We start from the raw sequence: 23,229 nt of genomic DNA on the forward strand, positions 1-23,229 counted from the left end.
CGAACTATAGGGCAGAAGAGGGATGAGCAAGTCTCCGTTTAAGTTCATTGACTATTACTGGGTACCTACTATGAACTAGTCTCTGTGGTCAGACATAGCGGAAACAAAAATGTGTCAGTGAGGGTCTCTATCCTAGAGCATTTGGGAATCTAGTCTAGTGGGAGGAGACCTTTGGGGAAAAAAGTGTAACATATGAAGTTTAAAATGAGGTGCAAGGCAACAGCTCATCAGAGGCTGGGGACAGAACATCAGAGGGGAGAGGCATCTTCCAAGCTGCAGAAAGCTGAGGACACTGCTGAAGAGAAAAAGAACTCAGTGATTCAAAAAGTGGGAAACGTAAACTTTCCATGTAAAGACCAGAGAGTTCTCCACCGGACAAATTCCAAGGCCTGATAAAGGGATAATCGTTATCTTCCCTCAGGACATTTGAAACTAGTGGCAAAGTAAATCTAACTAAAGCTTCAAAATCCCCCAGACCAAGCTCAACTACAGATTAGATTGACTTAGCCTCCATCCTAAAGATCTAACATAGGAAGAGGCATGAATTTTTCTCAGGGGAAATATCATTTGTTACACCCTCTACTATTCTTTTTCACATAATGTTTGGCATATAATAAAAAAATCATGAGATGTACTAAGAAGTAATAAAATGTGCCTCCTAATCAAGAGAAAAATATTCAACAGAACCAGGTCCACAGATGACACAAATGTTGGCCAGAAAGGGTAAACATATAAGAAATTTCTTTAAGAGATGATTGACTATTTAAAGCAAAATTTGAAACAATATATTATGGGATTTACAATATATGCATAAGTAAAATAGATGACAATAAGAACAAAAAGAATGTATAAGTGGATAAATGGCATTATAAAATTTAAAAACTCTAAATTCATTGTGAAGTAATATAGTATTATTTCAGGGTAGAACATGAAAAAGCTAAAGATGCATGTTGGTATGTCTAGAGTAACCATTAGAAAAAAAAACAACAATAAAATCTGAAATCAATACAAGAGAAAACCAACTATACTTGTTTCAAAATAAATGTGAATGGATTAAGCTCTGAAAGAATGTGAAGATGAAACAAACACAATCCAACTATAAAATACTTTAAAAATTTACACTTGATATAAAATGACACAGAAATTTTAGATACAAAGAATGGATGAAACCCACCCCCTGAACCAAAAAAACACCCCAAAGGTAGTCTCAAAAACCTGAAACAGCTATAAATCCACATTAACAGTTAAGAAGGTGTATGCTTGTTAAGAGGGGAGATCTTAAAAGTTCTCATCATAAGAAAGAATAATTTATGACTATGTGTGGTAGGGAACGTTAACTAGACTTATTGTGATAATTATTTCACATTGTTTCTCAGCCTTTTGGCTAAGATCAAGTGTGATAATTATTTCACCATATATATGTCGAATGATTTTGTTGTATACCTGAAAAAATACAATTTTAATATAATTTTATCTCAACAAAAATAAATAATAAGAATGGGTATGATTGTTTACATATCATTAACATACATTCTAACTGGTGTAAGGTGGTATCTCAATGTGATTTTGATTTGAATCTCCCTGATGGCTAATGATGATGAATATTTTTCATGTGTCAGTTAGCCATTTGTATGTCTTCTTTGGAGAAGTGTCTGTTTATGTCTTCTGCCCAGTTTTTGACATGATTATCTGTTTTGTCTGTGTTGAGTTTGAGAAGATCTTGGATATCAGCCCTTTGTCTGTATTGTCAATTGCAAATATCTTCTCCCATTCCTTGTGCTGCCTCTTTGTTTTGTTGACTGTTTCCTTTGCTGTGGAGAAGCTTTTGATCTTGATGAAATCCCAAACAACACACACACAGTGGTCTTGGGAAAATAAAGTGCAAATTTGCAATCTTGGTGGAAGATTTGAATGACAACTTAAGAAATAAAGAATAAATGATATATAAGATATACCTACATAAAGATATAGAGGATTTGAATTTTTTAAATTTAAATGCAATTAATTAACATTTAATGTATTATTAGTTTCAGAGGTAGAGGTCAATGATTCATCAGTCTTATATAATACCCAGTGCTCATTACATCACATACCCTCCCCAATGTCCATCACCTAGTTACCCAACCCACGCCCCCTTCCCCTCCAGCAACCCTGTTTGTTTCCTATGATTAAGAGTCTCTTATAGTTTGTCTCCCTCTCTGATTTCATCTTGTTTTATTTACAGATATAGAGGATTTGAACGTTACTAACAATACACTGGATTCAAGAGATATTGAAAATTTTACTATTAAAGAATATTCAATATTATCAAACCAAAGAGAAAAGTTGATCGTATTCCAGTCCACAAAGAAAATCTCAATAACTTCCAAAAAGCAGAAATTTTATAGGCCACCATGCATGTTATCTGACCTCAGGCAATAAAATTAGGGATTAATCGTAACAGTTCACTAAATATAAACCCAACTGCTTACAAATGAAAAAGAAACCCCTTATGTAACTTGATGTAAAGAGGAAATGAGACTTTCACTGATGCACTAGATATTAACTACGGTGGAAATTCTCCTTTTCAAAACTTCACGGGATGCATTTTCATTTAGGTCGGAAGCAAATCAGGAAGGTTGCTATCCCTGCTGCAATTTATTATGGTTATAAAACTTCTTATCAAGGCAGTTAACAAGAAAAGGAAATAAAAAAATGAGTGTTGGAAACCAGAAGGCATGCCTGAAGAGCTCATCTACAGGAACATTTTAAAAACGTTTTTTCTAGGGGCGCCTGGGTGACTCAGTGGGTTAAGCCTCTGCCTTTGCCTTTGAGCCGCCCTGCATCGGGCTCTCTGCTCAGCGGGGAGCCTGCTTCCTCCTCTCTCTCTCTGCCTGCCTCTCTGCCTACCTGTGATCTCTCTGTCAAATAAATAAATAAATTTTTAAAAAAGAAAAAAAATGTTTTTTCTATAACTTAAGGCAAAATACTCATATTGCTTCATGAAACAGTACAGAAACACAGCAGATACAAAAAAGTTTCACCAAACTATGAACAATGCAGGCTCATATTTCCTTGTTCTATTCTATTCTGTTTTTTTTTTTTTTTTTGAATACTGATTAGCAATCCATAGATTGGTTTCACTGTCCTCTATGGATCAAGTCTTATGTTTGGAAAACATATACATATGTGTGAATTCCTGAGTCCCTCTCGTCCTTTGAGAATAATGTTGTTAAGTGATATTTACACAGTTTTTATTGTATGCATGCTTCCCCTAGGCAAACCACTTCTAGAAACACATTCTAAGAAAGTTGTATATGTAGGCAGCTTTATTACGCTCTCCACTGAGCAGGGAGCCCCATGTGGGTCTCAATCCTGGGGCCCTGGGATCATGACCTGAGCCAAAGACAGAAATGTAACTGACGGAGCCACCCAAGCATCCCATCATTTTTATAAATATGGAGTCTGCTTCAGATTCTCTTTCCCTCTCCCTCTGCCTCTCCTCATGCTCTCTCTCTCTCTCTCTCTCAAATAAATAGATAAATCTTTTTTAAAAACGAGTATCTGAACTTACTCTTGGCCTATTTGCCTGCTCTTGTGTAAATACTATTTTGTGTTCATTTTTGCAGTTTTAAAATGTCTATATTTAATGGTGTAAATCTTCCAGTTTTATTCATTTGACTCAAGATTATTTTTGCTATTCTTTTTTTTTTTTTAAGATTTTATTTATTTATTTATTTGACAGAGAGAGATCACAAGTAGGCAGAGAGGCAGGCAGAGAGAGAGAGAGAGGAGGAAGCAGGCTCCCTGCTGAGCAGAGAGCCCGATGTGGGACTCGATCCCAGGACCCTGAGATCATGACCTGAGCCGAAGGCAGCGGCTTAACCCACTGAGCCACCCAGGCACCCTGTTTTTGCTATTCTTGAACCTGAATTTCCATATAAATTTTAGAATTGACCTGTCAGTTCACACACACACAAATAAACACAAGCTGCTAAAATTTTGATTGGGATTATACTGAATCTATAGATCAACTTTGGGAAAGTTGATGTAATATTAAGATTTCCAGTTCATTAACATAATATATGCCTCTACTTTTTAAGGCCTTTACATTTCTCTAAATTATTTTCCAAGTAAAGTTCTCAAGCTATTTTTGTTAGATTTATTCCTCTTTTTGTGTGTGTTTTGATTCTATTGTAAATAATACTGGTCTTATTTTTTTTTTAAGATTTTTTTTATTTATTGACACAGATTGAGAGAGAGAGGGAGAGTTTGCACAAGCAGAGGCAGCAGCAGCCAGAGGGAGAGGCAGGCTTCCTGGTAAATAGAGATCCCGACATGGGGCTCGATCCCAGGACTTTGGGATCATGACCCAAGCTGAAACCAGATACTCAACCGACTGAGCCACCCAGTCACCCCAATGATATTGGTTTTTAAATTTCATTTTCTATGTTTTTGTTCCTAGTATATATAAATACAATAGTTTTTAAATATTGATCTTATATCAATAGACTTATCTCATTAACTCTAAACATGAATTCTTTCGGATTTTTGCAGAGTCATCTAGAATAATGATGATTTTTTTTCTTCTTTTTGTTTTGTTTTTACCCCTGCCCTACCCCACCACATCCCCCAACTGGATAGGACCTCTAAATATAATTCTGAATAGAAGTTATGGTAGGAGGTATCCTCATCTCATTCTTGAACCCATTTACTATCAACTATTATGTTTAGCTATAGGGTTATTGGTAGTTAGTCTTTTTCAGATTAAGGAGGTATTTTACTAGTTACCAAGTCCATTCTAATAAATTCCAGTTTTGTTTCACCTAGAGTTTTTTTTTAATGAATGTTTGTTGATATTTATCAAATAGTTTTTATGTATCTACTAAGATGATCAATTTTTTAAAATTTTATTGTTGCTGTTGTGAATTACATGGATAGATTTTAAAATATGAAACCTATCTTTTATTCCTGTAATAAACCCAATTTGGTTAGCATATATTATTCTATTTATATATTGATTGATTCAGTTTACAAATATTTTGTTTAGAATTTTTACATCTCCGTTCATGAAAAAAGTTCCTATAATTTAACTTTCTTTTGCTATTCTTGCTACATTTCAGTATCAATCTTGTACTGACCTCATTATGGATGTGATTAATCATTATACATTCTCTGAAAGGCTTTGTGTAAGATTGGTGTTACTTCTCCCTCACATGTTTGAAAACTTCACTAGTGGAGGCATCTAATACTAGGGCATTCTACTTTTATTTATTTTTTATTATTATTTTTAAAGATTTTATTTATTTATTTGGGGAGAAAGAGAGAGCCAAGCTGGGCAAAAGCAGAGGGAAAGGGAGAAGCAGACTCCCTGCAGAGCAAGGAGTCCAAGGTTGGACTCGATCCCAGGACCCTGGGATCATGACCTGAGGCAAAGGCAGATGCTTAACTGACTAAGTCACCCAGGCAACCCTAGGGAAGGCTTTTAAATATTTAATTTTAAAATATATAAAAAAGTATTCCAATTTTCTATTTCTTTTTGTCCATTTGGTAATTTTTCTCCAGAAATCTATATCATGTACATTTTCAAATGCATTGGCATACTATTTTTCATAATATTATTTCGCTGGCTTTTTAATGCCTCTAGTTTCCATAGTGCAAGCTGGGGGGAGATACAGAGGGAGAGAGACAAGCAGACTCTGTGCTGAGTGCTGAACCCAACATGGGGCTTGATCCCATGACCCTGAGATCATGACCGGAGCCAAAATCGAGAGTCAGACAACTGACAGCCATCCAAGCACCCCTCATTTTTTTCTAGTAACAAATGTGGCTTTGTCAACCCCCTCTCTCATATGTTTGCTCTCTACTTCATTTCTGTTCTTATTGTTATTATTGCCTTTTTTCCATTTGGTGGAATTTAATTTTCTTTGAGATGAAGACAGATTATTGATTTTCAGTCATTATTTTTATCTACATATGCAAGCATTCATATTTGCATATGTAGATATATATATATTGAGCTTTCAGTTCAAATGACCTTAGCTTGAAAATATCAAAGACTTAGTGCAAGGATTTTTTTTAAAAGGCATTTCCTTTTAGAAAACACTTAACTACCATCCAATATGAGTATTGATTTCTTTTCAGGCATGAGTTTAGTTGCATCACATTTATCCTGCTACATTCATTATACATAGTATTTTCACTAACCTTCCATTCAAGATATTTTCTAAATTTCAATAGTACCTTCTTCTCTGGACCATGAATTATTTAGAAGTCTCTGGCTATTTTCCCAAACATGAGGATTTAAAGTTTTCTATTACTGACTGTACTTTAATTACACTGTGGTCAGAGAACACATTCTGTATGATTTCACACTTTTCCAATTTGTTGATAAGTGCTTTATGACTAACATATGGTCATTTTTTACAAAATGTTCTGTGTAGACTTCAGAATAATGTGTATTCATCAGTTGTTGGGTGAAGTGTTTTAGTAATGTCAATTAAGTAAATATGTTAAGTATGTTGTATAAATTTTCTGTACCCTTCTAATTTTTTTGTTCTTTTATCAGTTACTGAAAAGAGGTTTAAAAAATCTTCTAATATCATTGTGAACATACCTATCACTGCTTTAGCTCTGTCAATTTTTACTTTATTTATTTTGAGATTGTACAATTAGGAGCATTACAGTTTAGAATTGTTACATTTTCTTGGTGGATTGAACCCTATATCAATGTAAAGTATTCTTTATTTTAAAAAAAAGTCTAGGTTTTTAGTGTACATTGATTGATATTCATATAGCTGCACCAGCTCTCTCTTGGTTAATTTCCTGTGTGTCGTATATCTTTTTAAAAATGTTATTACTTTAAATTTTTTCACATACTTGCATTTCATGTATGCCTTTTATAAGCAGTATCTATTAGGTTTTATTTTTGTCCTGTCTGATGATAGTTGTTTTTAATGCAAATGTCTATTAAAGTTTAACAGAGACGCAAAATGAATAGATCATAATTGCACAGGTCAATGAACTCCTATAAAGTGAATGCAGCTGTGTAACCGGCACACAGATCTGGAGACAGAACATCACTATCACACACAGGCACCTCAAGTCCCACTTTTCCCAAGTGTAAACACTATTCTAAAAATGTGAATTAATTTCGCCTGCTTTTGAATTTGAAACAAATAGAATAACTCAGATTAATTGAAATAATAAAATATCAGTAAAAAAGTAAACTTCTACATGTAATGTATTTACTGATATCTCTGTGTTTCAATCAGCCATCTAACTAAATGTCATGTATTCATCACATATTGGATAGTTTTTCTCTTTTCTTGATTTCTTTTGCATTAAGTATGTATTGTTATTGTTGTTCCATTTTCAGTCTTTATTAGTTTTCTATTTATATATTTTAATTAATAACTTCTTGGCATAGGGTTCTGGATATGACAAAAAATTAAAATATTGATCTACTGAAGTCTAATATAAATTTGTACTTCTGTAACTTTCTAGAAAATACAAAGATGTTGCACACTTTAAATTTTACGTTTCTAGGGCTCAGTGGGTTAAAGCCTCTGCCTTTGGCTCAGGTCATGATACCAGAGTCCCAGGATAGAGTCTCGAATTCCCTGATCAGCAGGGAGTCTGCTTCTGCCTCTTCCCCTCACCCCACTCGTGCTCTCTCTGTCTCAGATAAATAAATGAAACAAAATAAAAAATAAATGCATTTCATAATTAAAGGAATAGGGATGCTTTTGAAAATCAATTCACATACCCATGGATGAATACGGCTGATCTAGAATAAGACAATTTCAGAATCCACTCCATCCCTATTAAGTCTAAGTGCTAAGAGAGTTGTTCACATAAATAAGTAGATGGAAATAGAAGAAGTTTGTTGTACCAATGTCATTTAATTCTTTGAACTGCTTCTTCGAATGCCAACATTCACATAGTGATCTATCATCATAAATTTTTAAATAATGTTTCAGCTGACAACTCAATTAAGTTTTTCCTAAATAATTTAAAAGCAAGCAGTGGAAAATACTTGATTTTTTTTTTTTAAGTTTTGTTATTTTATCCCTAGATGTATTCACTTTCTCAACACCTACACCAGTGTTTTGAACTGTCCCTTTGTTTCGTACCTAGAGGCTTTCATTTATCAGAGTGATACACCTCAGTAAGGTTCTGCATGGCCGATGGGTATTCCTTTCTTATGTAAAGTATGGAAAGGGCATGTTTTTAGTCAAGACAATAGGTGCAATGTGCATGAAACTTTAGGATCTTAGAACTAATTTCCTTAAAAGTAATTTTGCTTTCATAAATCCCTGGGAACCCAGTTTGAAGACCCCTGAACTGGGAAACCAGGCAGCAGTAGCTCTACTCTATGGGAACTGTAACTTGTTCAGAAAGCAGCTGGGCACCAAGTGTGGAGAGTTGGAGGTGACATGTGACTGATAGTGGTATGATCTATTCTCCTCTAGGTTGTCCCACAACTGAAGCTCTGTGAGCAAAGAGAGAGAAAGAACCTTCAAAGCAGAGCACATGGGGCATTATAATTTGCTATCTACTCAGGTAATCAGATCCAGACGATGGAGCAAACGGACTGTATCTCAACCCATCAGAGATGCCCTGAATCCAAGTCCTGCAAATATAGTTAATTTTGATAGAAACTATATACCTCCCTGTGCCCCTGAGAAGAGATTCAACTAGTACCCAGGTGGACAGAAATTGGGACAAGGGTAAGCCTTCTGCTCTGTCCATCCGGAATGGTCTCTCTTTGGTGAGATCTCAAAAGGCAGACACATCCACCATACCTTTAATTTTATAACCTAGAATGAATAAATGACTGACAAAGGAAATAGCTAGCAACAGATGACAGCCACAATGCCATGGAACATGAAATTAATGAAACTTTAGAGCGAGCAAGGCTAATTATTCCTAAGTGAATTACTGTAGATATTTTGTTTTATTTTCTTTAGTCTTTATCTGATGGAATTCAGCAGACTGGTGTGGGGGGCTGTTGTGTGGCTCGCATGAGATAGTTCTCTAATCAGGATTCTGTGTGCCTGTTCCGGAGCTACCACAGGCCCAATCTGTGAAAAGTGGGTGAGTTGCTCAACCTCTGAGTTTGCTGCCTTCAGGCCATTTCCATGGCTTCAGGGAAAGCCTCCACATGACTGAGGAAAACAGGATTCCTAGATCTCTGCACGGGGATCTGTGGAGAAGAAAGGCCATGGCCTGGATCTCACAGTTTGAAAAAGTAACCAGGAACTCTCGGGTAAGATTTTGGTTTCACGAACACCATGAGGGCATGTTTTGGCTTTACTTCACCTTGTTTCCTCACGTTCCCAGAGAAATTTGAAAAGAATTGCCCTGGGTTCATTTTTTAGGACCCATCCTATCTCTGCCTAGAGTCCACCTTCCTGAGGGACGTTCCAACCTTGCACCGGGTGAGTATCCTCTTCTACAACCTAATAAAAATATCCTGAGTAGAAAATATGAAGTCAGAGGGAACTTAAAGGACAAAGAGGGTCCCCACTAAGCCCATGCTTGATTTTTCTAAAAGGCATTTCCTTTTAGAAAACACTTAACTACCGTCCAACAGAGACTTACGTGAATACCCGATTCTATCACAACACTTGACTTGACGTAGGCCAAAGTGTTGTCAAAATAAATATGAAAATCTACTATGTCTATAATGTGAACGATGTTCCCATGGATGTGGCATCCTTGCACAACTCACAGCTCACAGCCCTTCAGGAAAGCCTTACATCAAACCCCTTTATTTTAGAGAGAAATCAAGGGCCTCCCATGGGCAAAGTGAATGTCCCAAGGTCTCCAGGCCAGCTGATGATCAGCTTTCCCAGCTGAGGCACTTTTCTACTATGCACACTGCTTTCCTGAATGACCCTTGCTTCCAGGCAGCTCTATCCAAAGACCACCAAGTTGAGTCCATAAAAAAAGTCACATTTCCCCAACTTCCAAGAGCACGGGTCTCACCTTCCGAGTGCAGCTCAGCTTGCCAACTTTGACACATCTTGTAACAATAACCCTTGTGAGCTGTGTTTTATGTGATAGGAGGCAGGTGTACAAGTGTTGAATACATGTCTCAAGAGAGCTTATTAAAACAGCTAAGCCAATTAACTCTCTTAGAAACATGTAACCTTTTCCAGGAAAATACATCTGAGGCACGGGAGCTTGTGGGAACAGGTCCTTGGGGAAAGTATGGCCTTTGATCTCAGAGACCCTTTCCCCAGGGTTGGCCTAGCCCAAGGAGCTGGAAGACCTCTGGTGACGGCTCTCTTCTGATATAGGGAAAGGGCAGTGGGTTGGCCTGAACACAGGACGCCACGGAGGACTGGTTTTGTGTGCAGGGGCAGAGAGCAAGACCAGGAGACACATGAGATGAGAGACAACTCATCCATTAGAGAAGATTCTGAAAACTCATCTGAAAATGACTCACTAGGCATAAAAGGAGACTAATGGGGAACCAAGGTGAGAAGGAATGTATGCCTAACCCAAGCTAAGTCCCTGCGTTAGGAAGGCGGTGGTGAAACCACAGTGAGACATAATGAAGCCAAAGGTGAAGATTTAATCTCTGCATCTGCCAGTTAGTTTTAGATGGGGAAAATCTCTGGCCCAGGGTCAAGGACTGCACCCCTCCCAAGTGGGACCAGGTGAGGAATGAATGACTGCTCCTGGAATGACGCCCCTGAGTGCCCCCTCACAGAAGCTATCAGCAGTGTCTCTGGGTCAGGGGCACCAGCTTCAGGATTATCTAAATCTTACGGCTAATTACATGATTACAGTGATACCACGCTTCCGAAGGAAGCCATCTTGACTTCTGCCCCGCGTGGTATCCCAAAGACTCTTTCTCTAAGTGGCTTCCTGTCATTTAGATGGCAGCAGACGGGACCTACTTAGGATGTAAGATGCCGACAAACCCCTGCCCACAGAGCTCAGCCCAGTCAGCTACTCTGCTAGAATTCTAGCACCTATCCAGAGATCCCTCACCCCCAACCCCAAATCTGAGCTAGGATTGCCAAGTCTTACAAGTCTTAAATGGAGGTCCCTTGCTCTCCCCACCTTCTGAGGTGGCTCTGAGCTACCACTAGGGACATTTGGGACCAGGACTGAGTGCTTAGTGTGAGCCTTGCAAAGTCACTTCTCTGCAATCTTTAGGCAAACAGCCTGTGGCCAGTCCAGTGGCTACACTGCCCAGCATTAGGTTCTCCGTCTCATGTGGTGCTGGGAATGCTAATCCTGTCCATGGCTTCTGAGACATTGAACAGGCAGGCTCTCCCCTTTCTTTCTCTGATGACCCAGTGGTCACCCACCTCTGTCTACCTCTTTCCTAGAAACACTCTCCTCCCATTCCTTACTGGCCCGATGACCTGTCCCAGAATTCTCTTAGTGATTTAAAATAGAACTTGGGGCGCCTGGGTGGCTCAGTGGGTCAGAGCCTCTGCCTTCAGCTCAGGTCATGATCCCAGAGTCCTGGAATTGAACCCTGCATGGGGCTCTCTGCTCAGCGGGAAGCCTGCTTCCCTTCCTCTCTCTCTCTGCCTGCCTCTCTGCCTACTTGTGATCTCTGTCTGTCAAATAAATAAATAAAACTCTTTAAAAAAATAAAATAGGACTTGCATATCGCTCTATGGTGTTTGCTACAAATGTATATTTGCCCTCTTGATGTGACCTTGCAGCTTTATTTTAAGCTAAGAGGGACCTGGATCAGAGGACTCTCCCTGTATGACTTGAAGTCAGTACAAACTGATGACCCTTTTTTAGAATCTCGGGGCCAGAGGTGTATTACAGTGATTAAGCATTTACTCTGGTCAGATTTTCTACATGTCTAATCTCATGTCATATGCCAACAAGCCTAAGAGGTACATATGATCACTCCTGTTGGCTAGATGATGAAACTGGAGCACAGAGACATTAAGTGACTGTCCCCAGGTCCCACAGCAAGGAAGGAGCTGAACTGGTCTACAGCCACATTCTGGCTCCTTTCTTTAAATCTCCCCGAGGTTTCCCAAGTGCTTCAGTGAAGTGCTGGAAACACAGCAGGAGGGGCAGGAGGGGACAGAGGTCCCCGTACATGAAACGCTGCCTCTTTGTCCCATACAGCGAAATCTCTTTGACGAACAGCCAGCGGCCCACCAAGCCACATGAGGAAGGCACAGGAGTGGTGGCTGGGCCCACCTGCCCACATGGAGGGCTTTGGGACCATCAGAGTCTATGGCACAGACCCTCCTAGGAGGAGTGGCTGCAGGACCGTCCTCAGCCACCAAGAACTAAGACTCCAGCATTCTCTACCAAGGGCTGGTGTAATACAGGAGCACCAACTTTGGGCCTCTTCCTTCACTTTGCCAGCCTCCTCCGCCTGGATCCCAGCTGGCTCTGCTCTGGGGAGTTGGGCTGCCAAGCCTGGGAGGGACAGTGGGTGCCCCAGGAGCACAAGACCCTCCCCAGCCTTGGCCGAGATTCAGGTACGGGGCCGGGGGTGGACCTTGCCTGGGACTTGGAGTCAGACAGCCCCAGGGGCAGCCCAGCTCCTTGCTTCCCAGCTGCATGCTCTCTCTGGAACTTGCATGTCCTCCGTGGTAAAGTGGGGAAAGAAGCAGTCATTTCTCATGACTGTTCTGAGGATATAATAAAGGGATGTGTGCGAAGTGCCCAGTTTACTTGAGACGCTCAACCCGCCCAGTCTTTTCCTTGTTGGCATCAGAGAAGGCCAAAGTGACTTCATTCAAATATGCTGGAGCAGAGTGACCCCGGGGCGTTCTCTAGCCACGACTTGGGCGGGTAAAGAGGATCTGCAAGACAGTGTAGCTAGCCTAGGACCGTGAGAGGGGCCAGAGACGGCACATCGGGTCACAGACATGCAGCCGAGTGTCTCTGAGCAAGGGCTCTCGGCCCTGGCTGCCCAGGAGAGTCACTGGGGGAGCTTCTACAATCACTGATGGAGGGGCCCTCCCTCCAAACCAGTTACATTGGAACCTCTGAGAGTGCAGCTTGGGCCCTGGCATTTTACAATGGCCTCATGTAATTCTTACCTGCGTCCAGGGTGGAGTGTCTCTCTCTTGGAAGGAGTAACAAGGACAGAAACTTAAAAAATAAAATTGCCTCAGGGCGCCTGGGTGGCTCAGTGGGTTAAAACCTCTGGCTTCGGATCAGGTCATGACTCCAGGGTCCTGGGATCGAGCCCCACATTGGGCTCTCTGCTCAGCAGGGAGCCTGCTTCCCCCTCTCTCTCTGCCTGCCTCTCTGCCTACTTGTGATCTCTGTCAAATAAATAAATAAAATCTTAAAAAAAAAAATGCCTCTAAACAGACAAGAGAGGAGGACCCAGTGGGGAGTAGAGAGGATTGATGGAGGCCATCCTGCTGGGTAAGGAATTCTGATTTGTAATCTGCTAACCCCAGGAAAGAGCCCGGGACCCAGACACTGCCTAGAATGGGAAGGTGGTGGCGGGAAGTGCAGCATTTTCCACGGAGCTCCTCTGGTAAGATCCCTGCAGGAGAAAAGGTCCTCACTGGGGCAACCAAGTCTTCCCAGACAGCCTGAGGTCAGAGTTCAGTGCGGGGACTAATGCAGAAAGCAAAGGGAGGTGGTGAGACCCTCAGGACTTCTGAGCCTCCCATACCAGCCTCAGCTCCGGGCCAGATGGAGCTATCGGTGGGAATTAACCTTGACCCCAAACAAGCTCCAGAGCTGGCAGAATGCCCCAGTCAGCCCAGAGAGAAGCCACTAACCTGATCCTAGAGAATAAATCTTTCTTCCTCCTTGGGTTCTACCCTGAAGGCTATCATTCCTGTATTGGTCAGTTGTTCCTTTAAATGAGCAAGGCCCTCGGAGCTGTTAGAATAAAAGACGGCCTGCCTGCAGATACCCTATCACTAGCCCGAGTTGAAACCTCTCAATGGGACCAGCTGGCAGGGGGGCACTGGGGGAAGGGAAGCAGGTGCTACACAGGGTGAGGCAGGGCTCAGGGAGCTCTGGGCTGGCACGTGGCTCGGGAAGCCAGACCGGTGGAGTGTGGCCATGAGCCCTGAGCACCTAGGAGGAGCAGGAGGAACGCCCAGCCCTTCCGAGTCCTAATGAAGGCAGGAACAGAAGCCCGGAAAACCCAGTTGCCTCGTTCTGCTTTGCTCGTTTCTGGCACGTCCGCCTCCTCACTCAGTCTAACACATGTTGGGGTAATGCCTGACTCTCACTCTTCCCTTCTTCTTTCTTTTCCATCTTTCCCTCCTTCCCTTCTGCTTTGGTGTGTTCAGGCTGCCCTAATAAAACACCGTCCACTGGATGGTTTTTAACCAGCAAACGTTTATTCTCACCGTTCTCGGAGCTGGAAAGTTCAAGATCAAGGTGCTGCCAGATCTGGGGTCTGGTGAGGCACCTCTTCCTGGCTTGCAAAGGGTCACCTTCTCACTGTGTAGCTGAGAGAGTTCTGGCATCTTCCTCTTCCTGTAAGGGCACTGAGCCCAGCATGGAAGCCCTGGCCTCTGGACCTCATGTAAATCTAATTTGCCTCCCACAGGCCCCGCCCCAAATACCATCACATGGGGATTAGGGCTCCAAGACACAAAATTTGGGGGGGGGGGGCGGGGAACACATTTCAGTCCCAAACAGGGTCTGAATTATTATTTGGAGTGTTGACTGCTGGTCGGGAACACCGGTTTTGGGCTTTCTGTGGACCCCCCAAAAAAATTTCTATAGGGTGAAGCCACTGAGACTTTGAGACTTTTCTGTTTCCACAACTGACATTAACTTACTAATATACCCTGCCCCCTGAACTCAAATCCCTTTACATAGCATATAAAGATCTGGCCATTTCAAGTTTTCTACCTTTTCACGCCCGTCATAGTCCGTCAGATGCCCCCTTGTTTTCCTCTGCAGCTCGGCAAAGATGACACGCTCGCTTTGTCTTTGAACCACAAACCTCGATCCTTTCCTCTGCCTCGAATGCTCCTAGAGATCCGGCCCACTTGCTCATGCAATACTGTGTGTCTTGCAGAATCCCAGCATGGGCCAGGGTGGACCACAGCTGCCGACCTCTCGTCTGCCTCCCGACCCGAGGAAATATGCCTCGTTGCTCATTAGCATGTACCAACTCTTGATGGCATTCAAAACAGTCACTGACCAGAAAAAAAGGTGTTGGGTTTTTTTTTTTCACCATATTTCCCTGTTTAACTGAAAATTAAGCAGTTATCTTTGTGGGAGAAATCATGCCAAATTTTACTGTTTGTATATTTTGTTTTTTTTCAAAACCAATTCTAGGGTCGCCTGGGTGGCTCCGTGGGTTGAACCTCTGCCTTCGGTTCAGGTCATGATCTCAGGGTCCTGGGATCGAGTCCTGCATTGGGCTCTCTGCTCAGCAGGTAGCCTGCTTCCCTTCCTCTCTCTGCCTACTTGTGATTTCTCTCTGTGTGTGTCAAATAAATAAAATCTTAAAAAAAAATTCTAGATGAAGTATAATAATCAGTGTTGCTATTAAAATCAAGACTCTCGTGCAATAGACAGAAATTAAAGGGTACCCTGCCTTATTAATAAGAATTTTTATTAGTCTAATTTAGAAAATGCTAAAGAGATGAAACTTCCACAAAGTTCAGAGCTTGCCCGTGACATCTCTGATGATAAACCCAGACCCCTTTCACGGCCTCTGTATCTCTCTCAACAGGGAGGGCTGATGGTGGCCTCTCTCGTCTTGAAACCATTTTACTCCTTTGGTTTCTGTGACAAAAGATATCCACTGGAGTCACTCCCTCAGGGACACCTTTCCCTGCTCTCGGATGAGACCAAGCCCCTTATTAGGCGCCTTTATCAAGGGATATCGCTGTTTGTTACACAGTCCACAACTCTTCTGCTTATAATCCTGCTTCTCAAGCTACTGCTTCTTTGTTTCCTCCACAGGCTCCCCTCCATCTCATCACTCATTTCCTCAATGTGTCTGGGGCCCTCTCTTCTTCTCAGGTCTGTTCCTTCCCTAGGTGAGCTTCTGCACCCACATGGCACCAAGGACCCCCGAAGCCACCGCCATGAACCACACCTCAGTACTTCCAGCTCTCTTCCCCGAGCTCCAGGCCTACCCGGTCCACATGTCCCCAAGTCAACACGGAGCTGACGTTCCTGTGCCCCCAAATCATTCCTCTTCCAGCTTCCCCCATTTAAGTGAAGACCCACCACCCACACAGTTCTGTCAGCCAGAGACCCGATGTCACGCCTGCCATTGCTCAATCCCAAATCCAGTTCATCACCAGGTCCTGGCGATTTTAATTCCTAAATATGTCCCCAATCATTCCATTTCTCACTATTTCTAAGCTAGTGTCACCTCCTTCCCAGGTCCATACCAGCTCCCAACTATGCCATCCCCTTGGGGGTCCATATACATTCTCCACATAGTAGCCAGACTGGTCTTGTCAAAATGCAAGTAGGACACTGCCTCCTTCCTCCTTAAAGCCTTCCAGTGACTTCTCCTCCCTCTCAGGATAGGAACTAATTCTCCTGTTTTGGCCCACAGCACCTGGCCTGGCCTCGGCTTCCCTCTGTCTCATCCATATGAGGATGAGACATCCTCCCCTCTCAGTTTCCTGAGCCTGCTGCTTCTCGCATCCCCGCCAGACCTGGAGACCGCTGTTCCCTCAGCCCTGGTGCTCCCTCCCACCAACTCCCTGAATCACCCAAGGTGTTAGTCAGTCTCTCTGATGAAACCAGATCCCTCATTAGATAACGTCATAATGCAATCTACTTTTCATTATTATAGTTTTAACAAGCGGATTTCTACATTTATTTGAGCAAGTGTAAGATTATCATCAGCCTCCTTCATGGGATGGTGAGTTCCTGGAGGGAGGGGGCTGGAGTGAGGAGAGCCTGATCTGGTTTTGCTCATAGTTGTCTCCTAAGAGCTGATTTCAGGGCCTGGAGTCACACACCCTTCTAAGATGTTTTAGGAAGAAACGGATTTGCCATGACTTGTGAAGCCCAGAAGTTCATCTCTGGATTTCTCTTTAAGGCTTTCTAATTGCCATCATGGGTGCTGCTGAGAGACAGTGAGCTCTTTTGGCCAAGATGCCAGCCTGATCAAGGAGACAGCATGTGGCTAGACAGCTAAGAAAACTTTCCAGCACTGGAGGAGTTGTTCCTGCCAGCAGCGGTCCAGAGAGGCAACACCTCCTTAGTTTCTCTAGGGCAGAGATCCTTGACACCTAGAAGTCCTGCAGAATGCTTTGGAAGATCACTTCCTTGAGACAACCTCCAACTAGAAATGAGAATTCATGTTCTTTTTCTGGCTGACACAGACAGAAACATCAGGGATGCAGACCTGACCAAGGCTCCTGACCAACAAAGGAAATGACTCAAGGTGAATTCAACCCAAACCCAAAAAGTCTTAGGGAATTTTGACCCAGGCCCACTCTAGTCAGACAAGATGAATTACAGGAGCTTGAATTTCGCTTGATACTTCGGTGACTTTTAACACATGCTCCTATCACATTAAAAAATCAAATTAATTAGATATAGATTAGATATATGTGTGTTGCTATGTCAAAGACCATTTGCCAGTCCTCATCATTGTAGTTTTTTATATTACATGAGCACAAAATCATTAGTGTTGTATGCATGGGTGTGTTTTTCTTCAAAGGGGACCCGTAGTTTTGAGAAGCCTCCTAAAGAGGTCCTGATTTACAAGTATAGGAATCAGCAAACTACATACTAGGGCCTCTTTAGGTTCTAAAATCACATACATCTTAAAGTCTAATGTTAAACTGGCAATATTATTGGAAATTTTAGTGAAACTCTGGATCCCTTGCATTCACGATGTCAAATATTTGTCTGAAAAGAAAATTTCAGTTTTTATTCAGATATTTGGAGTCCTGTCATAGAGTCAAAGAACTGAGGCATTCATAACGTTAAGTCACACATTCATATAACCGGTGCTGGATCCCTAATCTTCCCTGTGCCTTAGTGTATACTAAGGTCAGCCCAGCTGAAGGCTGTCGGGAACCCACCACCACAGGACACAGGAAGAGGCTGTGAACAATTCCTAATTCTCAGTCAATAGCTAATCCACGTCCCCTTACTCACAAAGATGAAATCACCCTGCTTGTAACAACCTAAACTTGGTATGAGCTCAGTTACTCACCCCTAAAGTCCCCACCCAGCTCACCTCTGGAAAGTAGAGAAGAGAAGTTAGGTGGAAATGTGTCCTTCCCCACACAGAAGGTGCCCCATGTATCTGAACACCTGCATAGGACAGGAAGAGGTCTGTAGAAGAGCCTAGACCTACCCCCAGCCCTGTCCAGAGCCATATGAATGGCTGCTCCCCAGTCCCCCCCGAGTGCTTGGCTATAGGGAGTTCACACCGCAAACCCCATGATAAAAGACCGAGAACTCAGAGTCTTCAAACACTCCAAGGAGTTTTAATCGGAGACTCCTAAGAAGTTGCTAATCTTTGTTCCTTTTTGGTATTTCGCGAGAGCCATAAGAATGAACTTTAAACCCACACGACTCAAACTCTGTTTCCACATGGTGTCTGACTGATCGTCCCAGCCCCCTCTCCTTTTTCCTCCTCCTCCGTCCTTCTCTGTTTTGGGTTGCTCTTACTACGAAGCGACTGTCGGAGCCTCTTCCTTTTCCCCCTCAATAAAATTTCTTTGATCTCAAACCAAAGGGACGGAATAGGGGACAAAGTTATCGAACGACACACACACAGCTCTTATCCTCTGCAGAACACTGCTAGGCCCCTGTTGTACTGTTCCTGGATGATTTCTTTGGGCTTCCCGAAGAAATATTTGATTTAGGGCCGGGGATCACCTCCCATGGTACACTTCTCCCTGCACAGATCAATAGCACCGTTGGGTCGGGGTAATAAAGAGTCTGTTTACAATATTAAATTTCTCAAGACTTGAGGTGGGCTATTTTGGACTCCTCACCACTGATGAATTTTGCCGTCGGCTGCTTTATCTACCTGACAGGAAAACTTGAACTCCTGCCATTTCTAAATTGCACTTCTAAATATTGACTTCACGGCGAGACTCGAAGTGTCATAACACAGCTCACTGGAGCAATGAAGATTGTCCAGGCCTCGTCCAGAGGCCTGTGCAATGTCCTGTGGGAAGTGGAGAAGGAAGAGGAGGCTTTGGGAAGAAAAATAAAATCAAGTCATGTTGAGAAGAAAGGCCACTGCACTTCACTTAATCTTGTAGAGACAAATGAACGCTCACTGGGCTGTTGGCTGTGCGGAGGGGCCGGAGGGGACCAGGGTGGAGACGGAAAGGAGAGCAGTGACCGGTGACCCCTCAGTTGTCACTGGTAAGAAGGGACAGTGCCAGAGGACTCCTGGCTAGGTCAGGGGGTGGGGCCTTCAGAGATACTTGGCTCTAGGAGAGCCTTTGTTGGGATGTCCAGCCGAGAAGGACCAGACCATGTCTGAGAAACAAGAGATTGCTCATCTGATTTCGATCAAGATTTCAACGTGGCCAGATCTGCAGCTAATCTTCATTTCGGTCGCTGAGGAAATCTGAGGAGACTTTCTTTTTAGCTTCTTTCCTCCCAATAACGAACACTATAAACTGATCATAAGGTGTATTTGTCACATCACATTAGCTGTCAAACTGTGACTCAAAAGAAGCGATTGGACCTTTCTTGCCCTTAAGGAGCTGTTTTGGAGGAAAACGTGATATTTTACATGCAGATTAGCATTGAGGGTTTTGGGTTTTTTTGTTGTTGTTTTTTTTGTTTTGTTTTTTGTTTTTTTTTTTTTTTTTAGATATTCAGAGATATAAAACTTCAAGTTGTTCATTATCCTGAAGGAGCCAGAGCCTCCAGGATGAGATAGAGAATAGCGCTCTGTAATGCTGTACAGAGAGCTCTGAAATATGGCAGCCATCTTCCTTCTACTGCTATGAAAGGCCACTGGCAGGAGATCATGGGTAGAGGAAGCAGCCCATAGGGAGCTGGGGAGAGATGATGAGGGATGTGCTCTTCAGAGCACAAAAAGTTCAAGTTCCAAGACATAGGAAATCAAATTAACCAGCTACCATGGAAGCTGACCCATACAGCACTGGACCAACTTGTGTCTTGATGGTCCTTAGATTTGTCTAAGGTGGTCCCTAAGTCAGAGTGTCCAATCTGTTCCTTCTCTTAGGCCCATGCACATGGGCCCTTGTACTTGTTAATAATGATTTTTGGGACACCTGGGTGGCTCAGTGGGTTAAAGCCTCTGCCTTCGGCTCAGGTCGTGATCCCAGGGTCCTGGGATCCAGCCCCAAATCGGGTTCTCTGCTCAGTAGGGAGCCTGCTTCCTCCTCTCTGCCTGCCTCTCTGCCTACTTGTGATCTCTGTCTGTCAAATAAATAAATAAATAAAATCTTTAAAAAAAAATAATGATTTCTGAGAATGAACTCAAAGTGTATTTTTTGGCTTGAGACCTCATCACAGTGGGCTGATCCATAAGCCTCGCTCCTCTAGCAAGTCTGGTTAGCTTGGCCAGTACACGGACTTCTTTTCTTAAAAAAAAAAAAAAAAGAAAGAAAAGTTGAGTCTCCATTTAAGGTAATGAAGTCCCCTTAAAACCTTCTCTTGCTTGAAAGCTGCTCATGTCAGCTGAGGTAGCGCTACGGGCAGAACCCCAGGTGTCTTCTGAAGAAACTCCAGTCCTTTCTCTGAAAGTCTACCTGCCAGCAGAGCCAGCCTTGGTCTAATTGTTCTTCTGCCCAGTTTCTAATTTATGCAGCCTGCTCCGACCTTCGTGGGCTCACCTATGGATGCTAGTCTCTGCTCTGTGGCAGTTTTCCGGGCACTTACCCCAGCACGGCTGTGGGTCTGTTTTCTAGGGTCTCCATCTGTCTGTGCTCCATGCTACTCCAAGAGCTGGCATGGCCTGGAGTGTCCTGAGCAGCTCTCCACATGACCGCCTCACCCAGCATCCTCCAAACTCCTGCTGAAGGCCCACGCCCTCAGTGTGGGCCATCTGTGATTCAGCCTCAGCTTACTCATCCTTCTCTCTGTTCTTCCAGAACCCACCTACCACTGTCCCCCACAACCCACCGTGCTCCCACAATTCTATCAGGCTGCTGCTGTCCTCCAACCCAGGCCAGTGAGCTTCCCCAGCTGCCTTTCCCCGTTAATCTCTTCATTTCTTCCAGGCCTTCTCTGATGTCTTCTTTCATCATGGCCATCGGCAGTATTACACCATTAAGAATTTGGAAAAAAAAGCATCTATAGCCATGTACATCGGGAAGTCAAATTACCCACTTACCTAAAGAATGAATCTCACCAATGGGAAGATAACTGTAAATGGATTATTTTGTTAGCACTGAAACCTCTCATCCTTAGTGCAAGATTTTAACTGCCAAGATGAGACTATTCTGAAGACTTCTCACAGCAGCCAGGGTAGTTTGCATGATGACTTACCTCATTGCAGTAAGTAAAGTAATTTAGCTTCTCATTGATCTATGATGGACAGGAGGAATATTAATACAAGGAGACTTCATTTAATGCAGCACCAAAAAGTTGTAAGTGCTTTGAATTGTCTTTTCAACATTGTAGGGGAGCTCAAAATGTATAGAAACAGTATGCCAAATTCTTTTGTAAAGCAGAGAAGCAACACATAATTTACCTCTTTTGACTATCCAAAAATTTTGCACATGAAGAAGTGTGATCTACTACAACAATGTTGCTAAAGCAAGGAAATCAGGAAATAGATTTGTGTCTGGTCAGATGTTAGCTCAAAACAAAAGTTTAGAAAACATGCCCATAAGACATATTTCTTATAAGGATCCCACTTTTCAAACTCTGGCTTGGTCTTTGAACATGACAACTACATCATTTGTCTTAAAAGACTCCATGGTGTTTGAGATTTGGAAGGCTGGAGGGACCTGGGTGTCAACACACACTCACCTGGCCAGTAGTACATGTAGACCTTCTTTTTGGCCTTGGTCAGAGTGACCCACAGAGGTTCTGATCCATTCCACCACAGAGGCATCAGGCTGTCTCTGTTGACACCAATGTCAAATGACTTGTTGGTGGTCGGGTCCCACATGTAGTTCCCAATCATCTGGTGGACCTCACAATGGCGGCCTACATTAAGGAGAACACAAGGCCATCAGTTCATTGTTCTGGTCTTTTCATTCTTCATCTTTTTATAAAAGCCATTTTCTCTTTTCTGTTTATAAAAGCCACTCATGCACAGTTAGGAAATACAGAACAACATGAAGATTCACTTTTGAATTTTTTTCTAAATCATAGAGGTTTCTTCTCTCTTAGATTGTACCACAAAGACAAATGAGAAGTCTAAAAATTGGTTGAGGATGGGGTCATTTTGTGTGAAGATAATTTCCCATCCTATTTTAAGTTATACTGAAGACGTAGCGCACACAATTTGACCCATTGTTCATGGCTTGATATCTAAATGTGAATCTATACGGAAATTGTAGCTTCCCCTGGGGCTGGGATGAGATCTTCACCCCAGAGCACCCCTTTGAAACCTCTTCCCATAAAGTCATGAATCTAGATGCTGTGTTTATTCCCTTGTTTTCCTGGATAAGAGGAGTTATTGCTTCAGCACAGAACAATGATAGAATCTACGACATTTGGAACAGAATGGTGAAAAATAGATTCAACTTTGAAAAACAAAGCAAGAAAACAGCCCTCCAAATGGAGTGTTACATAGAAATGAGGATTGCTTCTGTTGGGCACAGCTTAGTCCCAGAAGAGAAGCCAGAAGTGAAAGAAGCAAGCGCTTGGACTCTTTTGAAACGTTAGCTTAAATTATTTATTTTGGAGCAATCTGCTACATCTTTAAAGTAAAAATAACACAAACATTGGCAAGTGCATCAAAAATTGCTGCAATTTTCGTGAGCGTCATTTGGCATCAGGATGAAACACGCTTCACTGGGCTCACTAACTAGGCTTCATCAAAGTGGCTTTTTTTGGGTTTGTTTGCTGTTCTTCTTTCTTCTTGAGCACCTCTACCCTACCTCAACACACACAACAGATTCATTTTTAAACAAAAACAAAGAGAAACCATAAAAATGCATTTCTGAAAATTTGAGACCCAAAATATGATAAAGGAAAAACCTTTTATTTCATCATAGGAACCCAGGCCTTCTACAAATCAGGCTTTGAACTTAAAGCCCAGAAATCCAAACAAAATGGTGTTTTACCCCAGGATGCAGAGTTAGTTTTTAAACCCTGACCACAGATTTCACATGTGGACTGATGAGATTAAAAAAAAAAAAAAAAAAAAAAAAAAAAAAC

The 23,229-nt window shown here is 42.4% G+C and overlaps 1 protein-coding gene across 1 annotated transcript in view; it reads right to left on the reverse strand.

Moving 5' to 3' along the window:
* The window catches only part of ENPP6 (ectonucleotide pyrophosphatase/phosphodiesterase 6), a 108,397-nt gene that overhangs the window by 34,358 nt on the left and 50,810 nt on the right, over positions 1-23,229 (reverse strand). The window contains exon 2 of the mRNA XM_059384020.1: positions 21,871-22,050. Coding sequence (XP_059240003.1) covers positions 21,871-22,050 — 180 coding nt within the window. The remainder of the gene's footprint in view (positions 1-21,870; positions 22,051-23,229) is intronic.

This window comes from Mustela nigripes, chromosome 18, assembly GCF_022355385.1.
Source record: "Mustela nigripes isolate SB6536 chromosome 18, MUSNIG.SB6536, whole genome shotgun sequence".
Lineage (NCBI taxonomy): Eukaryota > Metazoa > Chordata > Mammalia > Carnivora > Mustelidae > Mustela > Mustela nigripes.